The following is a 17,769-nucleotide window of genomic DNA, read 5'->3' as shown; positions in this document are numbered from 1 at the left end:
GTAACCTCCTCCAGCTCCTACAACCCTCCCTATCCCTGTAACCTCCTACAACCCTCCGAGATCTCTGCACTCCTCCAATTCCGGCCTCTCGAGCATCCCCCGATTCCCATCGCTCCGCCATTGGCGGCCGTGCCTTCAGCTGCCTGGGGGGCCCTGAGCTCTGGAACTCCCTCGCTAAACCTCCTCCCTCTCTCTCTCTCTCTCCTCCTTTAAGATGCTCCTTAACAAACCGACCTCTTTGACCGAGCTTTTAGTCACCTCCCCCCTAATATCTCCGCATGTGGGTCGGGGTCAGATTCTGTCTGATTTGCACCTTGGGGATGGTTATACCGTTTAAAGGTGCTAGTGAAATGCAAGTCATCTGTGTTGCAGCCTGTGACGGAGGGGCCGATCCTCTCCCTAGTAGCAATGCACATTCAACCCTCACCCCCAACTCTCCCCCCCGTCTTCCTCTCCGCCTCCAGTCACTCTCAGGCAGGCCTGAGGCCTACTCCAGGCCCTTGGTCTGAGGCCTAGTTCTGAGTGAGCCTAAGGCCTAGTTCTCGTGCACGAACTGCGAAGGGGCCTAAACCAATCTCTGGACCACAGAGACGATGGAATTGAAAGCGAGGTTATCTTCGAAGGTACAACGTGGATTAGCAATCAGTCCGTCTGCGTTCCTTCCGTCAGAGAGATTCATCCAAAGGCTTCGGGAACTGTACTGCGACGCAGGGTTTAAACCTTTTAAATAAAAGCAAGTCTTTATTCGGTAACAAACAATTTCAACACACCAGGAGCAATGCTAAGCTACTGTTTAGGAGTGAGGGAAAGTAACGCCACTCAATGGTTGACAATGAACATCTGTAAGTGGGTGAGGTGAGAGTGGCACTGTTAAGGAGCAGAATACTTCACGCTCAGGATCCACGGCTCAGTGCCAAACACTCCCAGGACAGGTACAGCACGGGGTTAGATACAGAGTAAATCTCCCTCTACACTGTCCCCATCAAACACTCCCAGGACAGGTACAGCACGGGGTTAGATACAGAGTAAAGCTCCCTCTACACTGTCCCCATCAAACACTCCCAGGACAGGTACGGCACGGGGTTAGATACAGAGTAAAGCTCCCTCTACACTTTCCCCATCAAACACTCCCAGGACAGGTACAGCACGGGGTTAGATACAGAGTAAAGCTTCCTCTACACTGTCCCCATCAAACACTCCCAGGACAGGTACAGCATGGGGCTAGATACAGAGTAAAGCTCCCTCTACACCGTCCCCATCAAACACTCCCAGGACAGGTACAGCACGGGGTTAGATACAGAGTAAAGCTCCCTCTACACCGTCCCCATCAAACACTCCCAGGACAGGTACAGCACGGGGTTAGATACAGAGTAAAGCTCCCTCTACACCGTCCCCATCAAACAATCCTGGGATGGGTCCCGCAACACGGTGTGGTGGGGAGGTGAGGGGAATGGAGGAGGGTGTTGGTGAGGGTTGGAGGGGTGGGATTGGGCTCGGGTGGGGAGAGGGGAAGGGGTGGGAGTGGGGGGTGGTGTCGATTGGGGGCTGGTGGGGGTTGGGTAGGGGGGATGGAGTCAGGTATGGGGTGGAGTGGGTTGGGGGTTTTGTGAGGGGGGTTGGGGTATGGAGTCAGGTGGGGGGAGGGGATGACTAGTCCTCGAACCGTTGCGGCCTGAGTCGGACGCTCTGGTAGGACTGGATGCAGGAGAAGGCCGTTGGTGGAATGAGGCGTCGGTCAATCAGGTTGTTCTCCAGGTGAACCGAGACCAGGTTCGAATCCTCACTGATCCGTGTGTCACAGACGGAGTCCAAGGGGACGTACCTGGGGGTGGGGAATACAGAGGCGACAGTCAATGGGACGACAAGATCATCTCGAAGAGGCTAAAATTGTCAGCGGTTAATTCCAAAGTCTCCTGTCTCTCTGTGGCTCTTTCTCCCCTCTCTGAGGGAGGGGATCCGGGGTTCCAGACTCCATTCCAGAGACGGGAGCCCCCGAATCGAGGCCTGACACAGCACCCGCTGCCTGTGCTGAGGGAACCCCGCACTGTGGGAGGGTCAGTGCTGAGGGAGCGCCGCACTGTCGGAGGGTCAGTGCTGAGGGAAGACTGCACTGTGGGAGGGTCAGTGCTGAGGGAACCCCACACTGTCGGAGGGTCAGTGCTGAGGGAGCGCCGCCCTGTCGGAGGGTCAGTGCTGAGGGAGCGCCGCGCTGTCGGAGGGTCAGTGCTGAGGGAGCGCCGCACTGTCGGAGGGTCAGTGCTGAGGGAGCGCCACACTGTCGGAGGGTCAGTGCTGAGGGAGCGCCGCACTGTCGGAGGGTCAGCGCTGAGGGTGCGCTGCGCTGTCGGAGGGTCAGTGCTGAGGGAGCGCCGCACTGTCGGAGGGTCAGTGCTGAGGGAGCGCCGCACTGTCAGAGGGTCAGTGCTGAGGGAGCACCGCACTGTCGGAGGGTCAGTGCTGAGGGAGCGCCGCACTGTCGGAGGGCCGCACTGTCGGAGGGTCAGTGCTGAGGGAGCGCCGCACTGTCGGAGGGTCAGTGCTGAGGGAGCGCCCGCACTGTGGGAGGGTCAGTGCTGAGGGAGCGCCGCGCTGTCGGAGGGTCAGTGCTGAGGGAGCGCCCGCACTGTGGGAGGGTCAGTGCTGAGGGAGCGCCGCACTGTCGGAGGGTCAGCGCCGAGGGAGCGCCGCACTGTCGGAGGGTCAGTGCTGAGGGAGTGCCGCACTGTGGGAGGGTCAGTGCTGAGGGAGCGCCCGCACTGTGGGAGGGTCAGTGCTGAGGGAGCGCCGCACTGTCGGAGGGTCAGTGCTGAGGGAGCGCCCGCACTGTGGGAGGGTCAGTGCTGAGGGAGCGCCGCACTGTCGGAGGGTCAGCGCCGAGGGAGCGCCGCACTGTCGGAGGGTCAGCGCCGAGGGAGCGCCGCACTGTCGGAGGGTCAGTGCTGAGGGAGTGCCGCACTGTGGGAGGGTCAGTGCTGAGGGAGCGCCCGCACTGTGGGAGGGTCAGTGCTGAGGGAGCGCCGCACTGTCGGAGGGTCAGTGCTGAGGGAGCGCCCGCACTGTGGGAGGGTCAGTGCTGAGGGAGCGCCGCACTGTCGGAGGGTCAGCGCCGAGGGAGCGCCGCACTGTCGGAGGGTCAGTGCTGAGGGAGTGCCGCACTGTCGGAGGGTCAGGGATGAGGCGTTGAAACCAAGACCCCGGTCTTCCCTCTCTCTCAGGCGGACGTAAGAAAGTCCAAGGCCCCGATCGGAGGAAGAGGAGGGTGTGCGGGGCTGCGGTGAGGGGAGTTCTACCCAGCGCCCTGGGGCCAAAACGTATTCCCGCTGGGAGTGTAACTAATCCCGCTCTGGAGGGTGAATCTGCTTTCGCCGCAGGTCATGGGGTGACGAGGGGGCCGACCAGTGCCCTTTGACCCCCTCTGCCCAGGGTTCCCGATATCGGAGGGGTGGGGGGGTGAGGGGACCTCGCGAGATGGGCCGCCCACCTGATCTGGTTGTCACTGAGCTGCAGGACCTGCAGGACCCGGAGGTGGAGGATCCCCTGAGGGACGGCGCTCAGCTGGTTGTGGTCCAGGAGCAGCTCCTGCAGAGACGTGTAAAGGCCCAGGAAGGAGATGGAGTGGATGCCCTCGTTCCGGAGCTGGTTGTAGGAGAGGTGTAGGAACTCCAGGCCGGGCTGGAGGTGGGCGAAGACGTAGCCCGGGATGCGCTCGATCTGGTTGTGGTGCAACAGGAGCTGCTTCAGGCCCACGGGGAGGAAGGAGGGCACGTGGACCAGCCGGTTGTGGGACAGGTCCAAGTTCTCCAGCTGGCTGCAAAACACACACAGGACAAGGAGGTTAACGTGCACGGAATAATTCGTCATCGCATTCAACGTGAAAGCTCCCTCTACACCGTCCCCCATCAAACACTCCCAGGACAGGTACAGCACGGGGTTAGATACAGATTAATGCTCACTCTACACCGTCCCCATCAAACCCTCCCAGGACAGATACAGCACGGGGTTAGATACAGAGTAAAGCTCCCTCTACACCGTCGCCATCAAACACTCCCAGGACAGGTACAGCACGGGGTTAGATACAGAGTAAAGCTCCCTCTACACCGTCCGCATCAAACACACTCAGGACAGGTACAGCACGGGGTTAGATACAGAGTAAAGCTCCCTCTACACCGTCCCCCATCAAACACTCCCAGGACAGGTACAGCACGGGGTTAGATACAGATTAATGCTCCCTCTACACCGTCCCCATCAAACACTCCCAGGACAGGTACAGCACGGGGTTAGATACTGAGTAAAGCTCCCTCTACACTGTCCCCATCAAACACTCCCAGGACAGGTACAGCACGGGGTTAGATACAGAGTAAAGCTCCCTCTACACTGTCCCCATCAAACACTCCCAGGGCAGGTACAGCACGGGGTTAGATACAGAGTAAAGCTCCCTCTACACCGTCCCCCATCAAACACTCCCAAGACAGGTACAGCACGGGGTTAGATACAGAGTAAAGCTCCCTCTACACTGTCCCCATCAAACACTCCCAGGACAGGTACAGCACGGGGTTAGATACAGAGTAAAGCTCCCTTTTCCACTCCGCTGTGAGTGTGATGTGGTCTGTGCTCCGTCTGAGGCAGTGTACCTCAGGCAGCCTCCGCACAGCCGAGGGTGACTGTGTAGCTCCGGGTTGAACAGCCCTGCCTTGTTCTGCCGGGTCCCCATTCTCTTCCGATTAAACTGATGGGAAGCATCTGTTGCCTCTCCGTCGCCTAGCCTCTGTCGAAAGGCACATCAAAGAGGTGCCTCGGGCCGCGCCTGGTTCTCCTTAGTTTAATTGCTGTCTTTCTGCCAACGCAGCAGACTGTCCCGCTCGCGCACTGGCAAACCCCTCAACCCAGCGCCCTCGCGTTGTGCCAAGCCGCCTCTCCGACCCTCAGCTGGGCCAGTAGCACCGCCGATTGTCATCCATGTTGGGGGCTGAGAGAGAGGAAAACAGTCCCGTTGGGTTGCCAAGTGCTGCATTCCCCTTGCGGACGTGAGCAGCATCAATATCCATTCCCCCCACCACGACACCTTTTTGAGGAGCAACCGAAAGGTGTCAGTTCGGGGTTCAACACCAACAACGGAGTGATGACCATTCCGATTTAAAATGGCCGAACGTGCAACTTAACTCGGAGTCCTCGCCCGGAATTAGGTTTTGCAGAGTGAGGCTGAAGATATTGTGCATTCCCTTTACTCCACCCACTTGCCAGTCACCCTCTTCCATCCCCTGCCAACGTCGGCCATGACTACAGCAGCCTTGGCCCCCAAGCTCGGGAATTCCCACCCTAAGCGTCTCCGCCTCGTTCCCTCTCCCTCCTTTTTCATGACATTCCGTAAACACCGACCTCCTTGACCAAGATTTTCTTGAGCGCGGCACTGTCGGAGGGTCAGTGCTGAGGGAGCGCCGCACTGTCGGAGGGTCAGTGCTGAGGGAGCGCCGCACTGTCAGAGGGTCAGTACTGAGGGAGCGCCGCACTGTGGGAGGGTCAGTGCTGAGGGAGCGCCGCACTGTCAGAGGGTCAGTGCTGAGGGAGCGCCGCACTGTCGGAGGGTCAGTGCTGAGGGAGCGCCACGCTGTCGGAGGGTCAGTGCTGAGGGAGCACCGCACTGTCGGAGGGTCATTGCTGAGGGAATGCTGTACTGTCAGAGGGTCAGTGCTGAGGAAGCGCTGCACTGTCGGAGGGTCATTGCTGAGGGAATGCTGCACTGTCGGAGGGTCAATGCTGAGGGAGCGCCGCACTGTTGGAGGGTCAGTGCTGAGGGTGCACCATCCTGTAGGAGGGTCAGTGCTGAGGGAGCACCGCACTGTCGGAGGGTCAGTGCTGAGGGAGCGCCTCACTGTCGGAGGGTCAGTGCTGAGGGAGCGCCGCCCTGTCGGAGGGTCGGTGCTGAGGGAGCGCCGCCCTGTCGGAGGGTCGGTGCTGAGGGAGCGCCGCACTGTCGGAGGGTCAGTGCTGAGGGAATGCCGTACCGTCAGAGGTCCAGTTAGACGATAAGACATAGGAGCAGAAGAAGACCATTCGGCCCATCAAGTCTGCTCCACCATTCAATGAGATCATAGCTGATCTGATAATCCTCAACCCCACTTTCCTGCCTTTTCCCCATAACCCTTGATTCCCTGTCTGATTAAAAATCTGTCTATCTCAGCCTTGAATATACTTAATGACCCAGCCTCTACAGCCCTCTGCAGTAAAGAATTCCACAGATTAACTACCCTCTGAGAGGAGAAATTCCTCCTCATCTCTGTCTTAAATGGGCGCCCCCTTACTCTGAGATTATGTCCTCTGGTCCTAGACTCTCCCACAAGGGGAAACAACCTCTCAGCATCTACCCTGTCAAGCCCCCTGAGAATCTTATATATGTTTCAATCAGGTCGTCTCCCATTTTTCTAAACCCCAATGAGTACAGGCCCAAACTACTCAACCTCTCCTCATCAGAAAATCCCTCCATAGCTGGGATTGACCCAGTGAACCTTCTCTGGTCTGTCTCCAATGGCCAGTATGTCTCTCCTTAGATAAGGGGACCAAAACTGTTCACAGTAATTCAAGGTGTGGTCCAACCCGTGCCTTGTCTAGTTTTGGCAAGGCTTCCCTATTTTTTAATACTCCATATTCCCTTTGAAATGGAGGCCGACATTCCATTCGCCTTCCCCACTACCTAGAGGTGTCAGCTGTGGCTCAGTTCATAGCACTCTCGCCTTTGAATCAGAGGGTTGTGGGTTCCCACTCCCGGAAAACCAAGAACTGTGATTGTACTCGAAAGAGTTGCAATCTGTGACTGTTGATAACTCGAAAGAGTTTCCCCACTACCTGCCGAACCTCGTATTGCGATCCGGACGGCGCCTTCTCTGTCGGACGAGGCGTCACTCAGGTGTGTGGGCGCCTAAACCCCAGGCCCTCATTTGCCCTCGCAGGCGGTCTTAAAGGGTCCCGCGGCCACTGCCAGAAGCAAGGAGACGGTGTGTTGGAGGTGGGGGGTGGGTACTTGCCCAGTGTCCTGGGGCCCCGATATTCATTCCCACCCCACCCCACCACCAACCAGCTTCACGGAAAAACAGCGCTCCTGTCGGCGGGATCTTGCTGTGCGCAAATTAGCGGCCACCTTTCCGGTGTTGCAGGGGGGGGGTTGACTGCATTTCGACGCGCACCGGCGCTCACTGGGAATGTCCTTCGGAGCGATGAAGGAACCAGGTGGACTGGAGATTGCTGGTTGGGTGTGTTCCCTGAGGAATTCAGTCTCACACTGGCTGCGCCAAAGAGCAAGCCTCATCCTGTTGTGCCGTGTCAGACCAGCTGATGGCTATCGGCTCTGCTAAATGCCTCGCTTTCTTTTAAGGGCCGACTGTTTTCTCTTCTCTGCTCCATGGCTCCTTCCGGCTGCCCGCATTCCCAACGTCGGAATGTGTTCTGGAAGAATGCAGGATCAGGAGGAGGCCCCATTCGGCCCCCGTCTCTCGAGCCTGTTACACAGGGACAGGAGGAGGCCCCATTCGGCCCCCCTCCTCGAGCCTGTTACACAGGAACAGGAGGAGGCCCCATTCGGCCCCCTCTCCTCGAGCCTGTTACACAGGAACAGGAGGAGGCCCATTCAGCCCCTCTCGAGCCTGTTACACAGGAACAGGAGGAGGTCCATTCAGCCCCTCTCGAGCCTGTTACACAGGAACAGGAGGAGGCCATTCAGCCCCTCTCGAGCCTGTTACACAGGAACAGGAGGAGGCCCATTCAGCCCCTCTCAAGCCTGTCACAAAGGAACAGGAGGAGGCCCCATTTAGCCGCCCTCCTCAAGCCTGTTACACAGGAACAGGAGGAGGCCATTCAGCCCCTCTCGAGAGTGATGAACAGACATTTTGGTGGATTTAGGGGCTGGAGGAGGTTGGAGAGATGGCCGGGGGCTTGGGGGAGGTGGAACAGGCCGCGGAGTCTGTTTAAAATCCGATTGAAGTCACGGCTGGAACGGGAACCGATGCAAATTCGGCCGCTTGCAGCTGGCCGGACAACAAGAGGACCCTGAACCTTCAGTCGCTCAACACCTTCAGTCTACATCGCGGCAAAACCGGAAGAAGAAAAAAAAACAGGCTATCCGACCCTTATCGCGTGGGCCGCGTGCGGGATCTTGCTGTGCGCCGGCAGGACAACAGGCAGCACACAGCCCGTCGACGGCTAACTTTCCCTTAGAAGGGGCAGCCCGGAAGCAGGCCACTCGGCCCTGCGCTGGTATCCCTCCCCGCCCCCCCCCCCCACCCCACCACACACCAGCCTCCTGCCACCCCCGCCGCCCCGAGAAATAGCCCCGACCCCCACCCCTCTCCGCCGACCTCTCCTCCTTTTAAAGGTGCCGGTCGGGGTCAACAAATGCGCCCACCGCCGGGTGGGGGGGGGGGGTCTTATGGGTTCTGCGGTATTCGTGACGGCTGCTGTTTACATATGTCACGGGCCCTCTCCGCCGTAGACCGCTTGGTTGCCATGGATACGGGGCCTAAGGCCAACCTGCTTGCCCCCCTCTCTCCACAGGGTGAGGCCTCCAGCCCCGATTCCCACCCTCCTCCTCCCCTCACACCCCCACCCCCCCACCCCAACCCCCAGCCTGAGGAGATTTGCCCAGCTAGGCCCCGTTGCCGTGGGGGACGGTGGCGACACGGGCGAAGAAGCTAGCCACTGACCCTCCGACAGTGCGGCGCTCCCTCAGCGCTGACCCTCCGACAGTGCGGCGCTCCCTCAGCGCTGACCCTCCGACAGCGCGGCGCTCCCTCAGCACTGACCCTCCCACAGTGCGGCGCTCCCTCAGCACTGACCCTCCGACAGCGCGGCGCTCCCTCAGCGCTGACCCTCCGACAGTGCGGCGCTCCCTCAGCACTGACCCTCCCACAGCGCGGCGCTCCCTCAGCACTGACCCTCCCACAGCGCGGCGCTCCCTCAGCACTGACCCTCCCACAGCGCGGCGCTCCCTCAGCGCCGACCCTCCGACAGTGCGGCGCTCCCTCAGCACTGACCCTCCGACAGCGCGGCGCTCCCTCAGCACTGACCCTCCCACAGTGCGGCGCTCCCTCAGCACTGACCCTCCGACAGTGCGGCGCTCCCTCAGCGCTGACCCTCCGACAGTGCGGCGCTCCCTCAGCACTGACCCTCCCACAGTGCGGCGCTCCCTCAGCACTGACCCTCCCACAGCGCGGCGCTCCCTCAGCACTGACCCTCCCACAGCGTGGCGCTCCCTCAGCGCTGACCCTCCGACAGCGCGGCGCTCCCTCAGCGCCGACCCTCCGACAGCGCGGCGCTCCCTCAGCGCCGACCCTCCGACAGTGCGGCGCTCCCTCAGCACTGACCCTCCGACAGTGCGGCGCTCCCTCAGCACTGACCCTCCCACAGTGCGGCGCTCCCTCAGCACTGACCCTCCCACAGCGCGGCGCTCCCTCAGCGCCGACCCTCCGACAGCGCGGCGCTCCCTCAGCACTGACCCTCCGAGAGCGCGGCGCTCCCTCAGCGCCGACCCTCCCACGGCGCGTCGCTCCCTCGGCATTGGCATTGGGTGGTGGGCGGGGGGGGAAGAGGTATCGAGCCTTGACCCCGGGGACCCCAACGCTTTGGCCTGGAACCCACGCCACTGCAACTCGGAGGCCAGTGCGAGACCGATTGCGGCCGGGCTGACCCGGGAGAGGAACAGGGGCGGCGTGGAGAGGAGCGAGGGGAAGATGGGTTGTCCGGGGAGTCCCGGTTTTATATCAAACGGCAGTCCCGGAGGTCTGGCAAGGGGCCGACCCAGTGAGCTGTGCAAGAGGCTGGAGACGCAGACACAGTCTGCACTTCACGCCATCTTAACCAAGTCAGGACAGATTAGCCGTCTGTGGGCCTGTGACATGCTGTGGCCTGTTACTGATAAGCGTCCATTGCAGTCTCCCTGATCGGGCGTTCCCCTCTCGCTTCTCTGGCACGCACCTCCCTCTCCTCCCTGGCTCCCTCTTATCAATACCTCCTGCTCTTTATCACAAACATAACATCAAGCCCAGAGGTTGACAACCGTCCGTGGAATGTCAAACAGGCCGGGGCTCTTTACTCTTGAGGCGAGAAAGGCTGAGGGTTTGGGGAGGTGGGGGGGTGACCCGATCGAGCTCTTTAAAATGACGGAGGGGGTTTCGATAGGGTCGACGTAGAGAAGTTGTTTCCACTTGTGGGGGACGGAGGGAGGGAGACCAGAACTAGCGGAGGTGGGGCCATCGATATAAGACAGTCCCTAATAAATCCGATCGGGGTTGGGGGGAGGGAATTCAGGAGAAAGGTCTTTACCCGGAGAGCGGGGAGAATGTGGAACTCACTCCCACAGGGAGGGGGTGGAGGTGAATCGTGTCGACGTGTTTAAGGAGCTGGATAAACACACGAGGGAGGGGGGGAAAGGAATAGAAGGATATGGGGGATAGGGGGAGATGAGATAGGGGGTGGGAGGAGGCTGGGTATGGTGGGGGCAGAAACCACCGGCACGGAGCAGAGGGGCCGAATGGCCTTATTTCTCTACTGTACACTCGGTGTAAGAGCGCTTAAATCTCCTTGTTCGTAGTCGTTTGCTCGTGAAGAACTTGAGTATTGCTGAGAAAAACGAGTCATGTTGCTGAAGCTTTTCACCAGGACAGCTTCACAAGAACACCAGCTGCAAAGGGAACAACAATTTATACCGCACGAGATGAGAGTGCTGATTAGCTGGCACGTGGACTCCGAGTGGTAGAGGCGTTGCCATGGAGAATGCACCAGGGATAAGTCGACCGCCAAGCTTTTGCTTAAATTCGAACCGGTCAGCTCGACTCTGATCGGTCAAGGCATCGCCATGAGGAATGAACCAGGGAATGGCTGTCCCCCCCCAAGCTTTGGTCTAGTTGAAATAGGCGCAATGCGCGGACCTGCTCCTTCCGTCTGGGTCCCGGGGACGAAGGGGGTTTGTGTCTGATGAGGAAAGGTTGAGCAGGTTGGGCCTCTACCCCCATTGGAGTTTAGAAGAACGAGAGGTGATCTTATTGAGACATATCAGATTTTGAGGGGTGGGGGGGTGGATGCTGAGAGGAGGTTTCCCCCCCCCCTCCCCTCGTGGGTGGGGGAGGGGGAATCTAGAACGAGGGGAGGGGAGGGGAGGGGGCACAGTTTCAGAATGAGGGGTCTCCCATTGAAGACGGAGATGAGGAGGAATTTCTTCTCTCAGAGGGTGGTCAGTCTGTGGAATTCTCTCTCCCCCCCAGAGAGCAGTGGGGGCCGGGTCACTGAATATATTCAAGGCCGAGTGAGACAGATTTCTGATCGACGAGGGGGGGTCGAGGGTTATGAGGGGGGGAGACGGACAGGGAAGTGGGGCTGAGGAACAATCGGATCAGCCACGATCTTATCGAAGGGGGGAGTAGGCTCGAGGGGGGGGTCTCTTCCTGCTCCCTAAGTCCTAGTTTCCTATTTTCCTTTAGAACTGGACGCTTTATTTTCCATTGTCTCTCTCTCTCTCTCTCTCTCCGTGTCCTGAAAAGCAAAGTGAAATGAGCTCAAGCTTCCCCGGGCTGAACATCATCTGCCAATTGTCCACCCCCCCACCCCCACCACACCCCCAGCTTCTCCCTGTCCTCTTGACGCTCCGCAGATGGGGAGATGTCTCATCTGGCAGGCTGTCCGGGCCAGATGTCAGGAAATGCCGGAGTTAGTCAACATTCCCCAGTGGGAGAGCCGCGTTCAAATGCAAAGTCTCCCTCTCGCGGGGCCTTGGACAAGCCAGCCCTGTTCCCTGACGAAACCAAAGGGAAAGGAGCACCGTCGGCCGGCGGTGAGGCTGAGGGGGTGCCGCTGGTCGGTGCTGGGGAGTTGGGGGGTGTGGGGGTGGGTGGGTCATGTTGGCCCGACTCTGCCCCTGCCTCAGCTCTTCGGCTGGGGAAGCCCTCGCCCCTCTGTGCTCCTCCCCGGGTTTGACCGTACCCCTGCTTCCCCCGCCCTCCCCACCCCACCGGCCTCCCAACTTCCACCTTCCGGACACGCGAACTCGGCGATGGCTCTGCTGCCCCGTGTCCTGGCGCTTTTCCACCTCAGCCCTCGAACCATCGGGATAGGCCCTCGGTCCGTTCTGAATTTCACATCCCTCACCGGCCTTGACGCCCCATCCCTATTTCTGTAACCTCCTCCAGCCCCTACAACCCTCCCTATCTCTGTTACCTCCTCCAGCCCCTACAACCCTCCCTATCTCTGTAACCTCCTCCAGACCCTACAACCCTCCCTATCTCTGTAACCTCCTCCAGCCCCTACACCCCTCCCTATCTCTGTAACCTCCTCCAGCCTCTACAACCCTCCCTATCTCTGTAACCTCCTCCAGCCCCTACAACCCTCGCTATCTCTGTAACCTCCTCCAGTCCCTACAACCCTCCCTATCTCTGTAACCTCCTCCAACCCCTACAACCCTCCCTATCTCTGTAACTTCCTCCAGCCCCTACAACCCTCCCTATCTCTGTAACCTCCTCCAGCCCCTACAACCCTCCCTATCTCTGTAACCTCCTCCAGTCCCTACACCCCTCCCTATCTCTGTAACCTCCTCCAGCCCCTACACCCCTCCCTATCTCTGTAACCTCCTCCAGCCCCTACACCCCTCCCTATCTCTGTAACCTCCTCCAGCCCCTACAACCCTCCCTATCTCTGTAACCTCCTCCAGCCCCTACAACCCTCCCTATCTCTGTAACCTCCTCCAGCCCCTACAACCCTCTGAGATCTCTGCGCTCCTCCAATTCCGGCCTCTCGAGCATCCCCCGATTCCCATCGCTCCGCCATTGGCGGCCGTACCTTCAGCTGCCTGGGGGGCCCTGAGCTCTGGAATTCCCTCCCTCAACCTCTCCACCTCCCTCTCTCTCTCTCTCTGTCTGTGTCACTCTCTCTCCCTCTTTCTCTCTCCCTCTCCCTCTCCCTCTCACTCCCTCCATCCCCCCATCTCCTCCTTTAAGACGCTCCTTAAAAACCGGCCTCTCTGACCGAGCTTTTGGTCACCTGTCCCTGATATCCCCGCGTGTGGCTTGGGGTGAGACTCTGTCTGATTTACACTCCCGGGAAGAGTCCTGGGGGGATGTTATACATTCAAGGGGGTCATGTAAATGCAAGTTGTTGTTGTTTTGTTCTTCTACCTGCTGACATCCCAAAGCATGTTACACACAACCAATCACTTTGGCCCATCTTTCCAAAGTAGGAAACGCAGCTAGCCAAGGTGTGCACAGCAAGATCCCACAGGCAGCAAAGTGACAATGACCCCGATCATCAGTTTATTCTGCAGCGATGTTAGTTCAGGGGTAAATACTGCCCCGTGACAAGGAGGAGAACTCCACACCACACCACACCACACCTCCTCCAACAACCTTTCTTCCAATCTTAGCCAATGGATCCTTTACATCCAGCAAAGAGGGCTCAGGGTTTGATATCTCCAAGTGTGCGGTGCTCCCTCAGCACTGACCCTCCGACAATGCGGCGCTCCCTCAGCACTGACCCTCCGACAGTGCGGCGCTCCCTCAGCACTGACCCTCCGACAGTGCGGCGCTCCCTCAGCACTGACCCTCCGACAGTGCGGCGCTCCCTCAGCACTGACCCTCTGACAGTGCGGCGCTCCCTCAGCACTGACCCTCCCACAGTGCGGCGCTCCCTCAGCACTGACCCTCTGACAGTGCGGCGCTCCCTCAGCACTGACCCTCCGACAGTGCGGCGCTCCCTCAGCACTGACCCTCCGACAGTGCGGCGCTCCCTCAGTACTGACCCTCCGACAGCGCGGCGCTCCCTCAGCACTGACCCTCCGACAGTGCGGCGCTCCCTCAGCACTGACCCTCCGACAGTGCGGTGCTCCCTCAGCACTGACCCTCTGACAGTGCAGCGCTCCCTCAGCACTAACCATCTAATAGTGCGGCGCTCCCTCAGCACTGACCCTCCGACAGTGCGACACTCCCTCAGCACTGACCCTCTGACAGTGCGGCGTTCCCTCAGCACTGACCCTCCGACAGTGCAGCGCTCCCTCAGCACTGACCCTCTGACAGTGCGGCATTCCCTCAGCACTGACCCTCCAACAGCGCGGCGCTCCCTCAGCACTGACCCTCCGACAGTGCGGCACTCCCTCAGCACTGACCCTCCGACAGTGCGGCGCTCTCTCAGCACTGACCCTCCGACAGTGCGGTGCTCCCTCAGCATTGACCCTCCGACAGTGAGGCGCTCCCTCAGTATTGACACAACTAAGTATTAATAATGAAGCCAACTGGCAACACACACGTCTGGCCATCTTTCCAGCCTTGCGTTTGTTGACACCAGGTGCCAGTTGGCCTCATGATGAATGCTTGGCTGAGCTCTGGGACTGACTCATGCATTCAGCTCTGTGGGGGAGCTGTTTACACAGCTGCAAAGGGAACTTTTAGCTCTACTTAACTGAGAGTTTTATGAGCCTGCAATAACTTATCTTTCTTCAAGTATTTTCTCAGTGCCTGTGTGTTTATTTGGACGCATGTAGGAAATGTCCAGTGGATTGAAACTGTAGTCAATGGGACTTTCATGGCCTGTGTTTGACTGACAGTTTTATGAGCACCTAAGTGGAGAAATTCCTTTCAAAGGGGTTTTTGAGTGGCTGGGTGCATGTTTCTGATCATTTCCTGAGCATTTCAAACACAGGCCGGCGATATTATATGGCTGATTGGTTCTGTATCTGGTGGATACTGGGCGAGTGGAATCTGTGGAATTCACTACCTCAGAGTGCAGTGGATGCCGGGACACTGAATAAGTTTAAGGAGGAGATAGACAGATTTTTAATTAGTAACGAAAGGTTGAAAGGTTATGGGGAGAGGGCGGGAAATTGGAGTTGAGGCCGAAATGAGATCTGCCATGATGGTATCGAATGGCGGGGCAGGCTCGAGGGGCTGAATGGCCTCCTCCTGTTCCTGTGTAACAGGCTCGAGAGGGGCTGAATGGCCACCTCCTGTTCCTGTGTAACAGGCTCGAGAGGGGCTGAATGGGCCTCCTCCTGTTCCTGTGTAACAGGCTCGAGGGGCTGAATGGCCTCCTCCTGTTCCTGTGTAACAGGCTCGAGGGGCTGAATGGGCCTCCTCCTGTTCCTGTGTAACAGGCTCGAGGGGCTGAATGGGCCTCCTCCTGTTCCTGTGTAACAGGCTCGAGGGGCTGAATGGCCTCCTCCTGTTCCTGGTTATGTTCTTATGTTCAAAGACAGTCTCCTGTCTCACTGTAATTGGAACAAACAGGTTGTTAAACAGGGCGGAGAACCCAGTCCAGAGTTGCTTGAACAAAATAATAGTTTATGTGTATCCTGTAAACACAAATTATCAGACTAGACAAGAAATACTGCAGGCGGGTTCTACGATACATCAGCGAGGTCAAAATGCCATCGTTCTCAGTCGGACTCACTCCTGCCAGGGAGTCAGAAGGTCATGTGTCCGAGAACCCACATCAGAGATTCAAGTGGCATAACCTGGGCCCGACGCACCCCACTCCCACACCACTGACATGTCCCCACACATGGCCAAATCTGAGGGAGTGCCGCACTGTCGGAGGGTCAGTGCTGAGTGTGCGCCGCACTGTCGGAGGGTCAGTGCTGAGGGAGCGCCGCACTGTCGGAGGGTCAGCGCTGAGGGAGCGCTGCGCTGTTGGAGGGTCAGCGCTGAGGGAGCGCCGCACTGTCGGAGGGTCAGTGCTGAGGGAGCGCCGCACTGTCGGAGGGTCGGTGCTGAGGGAGCGCCGCACTGTCGGAGGGTCGGTGCTGAGGGAGCGCCGCACTGTCGGAGGGTCGGTGCTGAGGGAGCGCCGCACTGTCGGAGGGTCAGCGCTGAGGGAGCGCCGCACTGTCGGAGGGTCAGTGCTGAGGGAGCGCCGCACTGTCGGAGGGTCAGTGCTGAGGGAGCGCCGCACTGTCGGAGGGTCAGTGCTGAGGGAGCGCCGCACTGTCGGAGGTGCTGTTATTTGTGTGATTCGGTAAACCCGGTCTGCCCACTGAGGGGATACGATTGGAACAAGAGCAGGGTGGAGGCCGGAGGCTGGTGCGGGAGCCGGGGAGGGGGAGGGGGTGCGGAAGGCGTTCTCCCCGGCGTCCTGGGGCCGATACTTAAGCCTCGACCGACATCGCAGACAGAATAAAAAAGATGGCATGGGCCGTCGTCACATTGCAAGTTTGTGGGATCCTGCTGTGCGCTCTTCCGGAGATCTCCACAGCGACCTCACCTCAGGCCTCCGTCCTCGGCTGCGAGGCGTCCGGAGGTGGGCTGAAAGTGAGGCGCTGGAGGAATGGCCGCTTGACCCTTCCTTCCTTCGGCTGCTTGACCTGTTTTGGCTTACGGGTCGGTTCGCAAATTCGGCCTAGTGCAGGCTCGGTGGGGTGGGGGAGGCGTTGCGGGGGAGAGGGGGCTTGCTTTTAGCAGTCGTTGGCTGGGGCTGGGCGGAGAGGGCACAGCGGCCTGGTCACCACGACAGCCTTGGCCCAGGCTCCGGCCTACTCCGCACCGTCTCCCGACGGGAGCCGTCAATACCCCTCAAACCCAGGGCGACGCGGAAGCCGTAAACATTGTCTGCGCGTCACGGGGCTGGTGGGGGTGGGGGGGGGTGGGGGGGGGTGGGGGGGAGGGGATGATTCTCTCGCCTCGGTCCCACTGCTTTACTCCCAGCGCTGATGCCTCGTCCAGCTCCATCGAGCGGGACTTTCTGCGTCTCACCGTGACGGGCGCTGGCCGACACCGTCTCGTCCATTCGCATCGCGTGCTGTTAGCAACAACGGCGACCCGCATTTACATTGCAACTTTCCCGTCCCCCAGGACGCTCCACAGACAGAATCTGACCTCGGGCCACAAGCGGAGATATTGGGGAGAGGTGACCGAACGCTGGGTCAAAGATGTCGGTTTTTGAGGAGCGTCTTGAAGGAGGAGAGAGAGAAATGGGGAGAGGAAGAGAGAGAGAGAGAGTCGGAGAGGTTGAGGGAGGGAATTCCAGAGCTCAGGTACACCCCCCCAGGCAACTGAAGGCCCGGCCGCTAATGGCGGAGCGATGGGAATCGGGGGATGCTCGAGAGGCCGGAATTGGAGGAGCGCAGAGATCTCGGAGGGTTGTAGGAGGTTACAGAGATAGGGAGGGTTGTAGGGGCGGGAGGAGGATACAGAGATAGGGAGGGTTGTAGGGGCTGGAGGAGGTTACAGAGATAGGGAGGGTTGTAGGGGCGGGAGGAGGATACAGAGATAGGGAGGGGTGTAGGGGCTGGAGGAGGTTACAGAGATAGGGAGGGGTGTAGGGGCTGGAGGGAGATTACAGATAAAGGGAGGGTTGTAGGGGCTGGAGGAGGTTACAGAGATAGGAGGGTTGTAGGGGCTGGAGGAGGTTACAGAGATAGGGCGGGTTGTCGGGACTGGAGGAGGTTACAGGGATAGTGAGGGGTGTAGGGGCTGGAGGAGGTTACAGAGATAGGGATGTTTGTAGGGGCTGGAGGAGGTTACGGAGATAGGGAGGGTTGTAGGGGCTGGAGGAGGTTACAGAGATAGGGAGGGTTGTAGGGGCTGGAGGAGGTTACAGAGATTGGGAGGGGTGTAGGGGCTGGAGGAGGTTACAGAGATAGGGAGGGTTGTAGGGGCTAGGAGTTTACAGAGATAGGGAGTGTTGTAGGTGCTGGAGGAGGTTACAGAGATAGCGAGGGGTGTAGGGGCTGGAGGAGGTTACAGAGATAGGGAGGGTTGTAGGGGCTGGAGGAGGTTACAGAGATAGGGAGGGGTGTAGGGGCTGGAGGAG

The 17,769-nt window shown here is 59.3% G+C and overlaps 1 protein-coding gene across 1 annotated transcript in view; it reads right to left on the bottom strand.

Moving 5' to 3' along the window:
• Positions 1 to 721: 721 nt before the first annotated feature.
• LOC144676987 (uncharacterized) overlaps positions 722 to 17,769 on the bottom strand; it is a gene marked incomplete at its 5' end in the record, with an annotated part of 44,420 nt that continues 27,372 nt past the window's right edge. The window contains 2 exons of the mRNA XM_078537253.1: positions 722 to 1,822; positions 3,482 to 3,808. Of these exons, the coding sequence (XP_078393379.1) occupies positions 1,651 to 1,822; positions 3,482 to 3,808 (499 nt within the window). The remainder of the gene's footprint in view (positions 1,823 to 3,481; positions 3,809 to 17,769) is intronic.

This window comes from Cetorhinus maximus, unplaced genomic scaffold (genome assembly GCF_964194155.1).
Source record: "Cetorhinus maximus unplaced genomic scaffold, sCetMax3.hap1.1 HAP1_SCAFFOLD_2103, whole genome shotgun sequence".
In the NCBI taxonomy this organism is placed as follows: domain Eukaryota; kingdom Metazoa; phylum Chordata; class Chondrichthyes; order Lamniformes; family Cetorhinidae; genus Cetorhinus; species Cetorhinus maximus.
The sequence above is the reverse complement of the archived record's forward strand: the minus strand, read 5'-3'. Positions and strand labels throughout refer to the sequence as shown.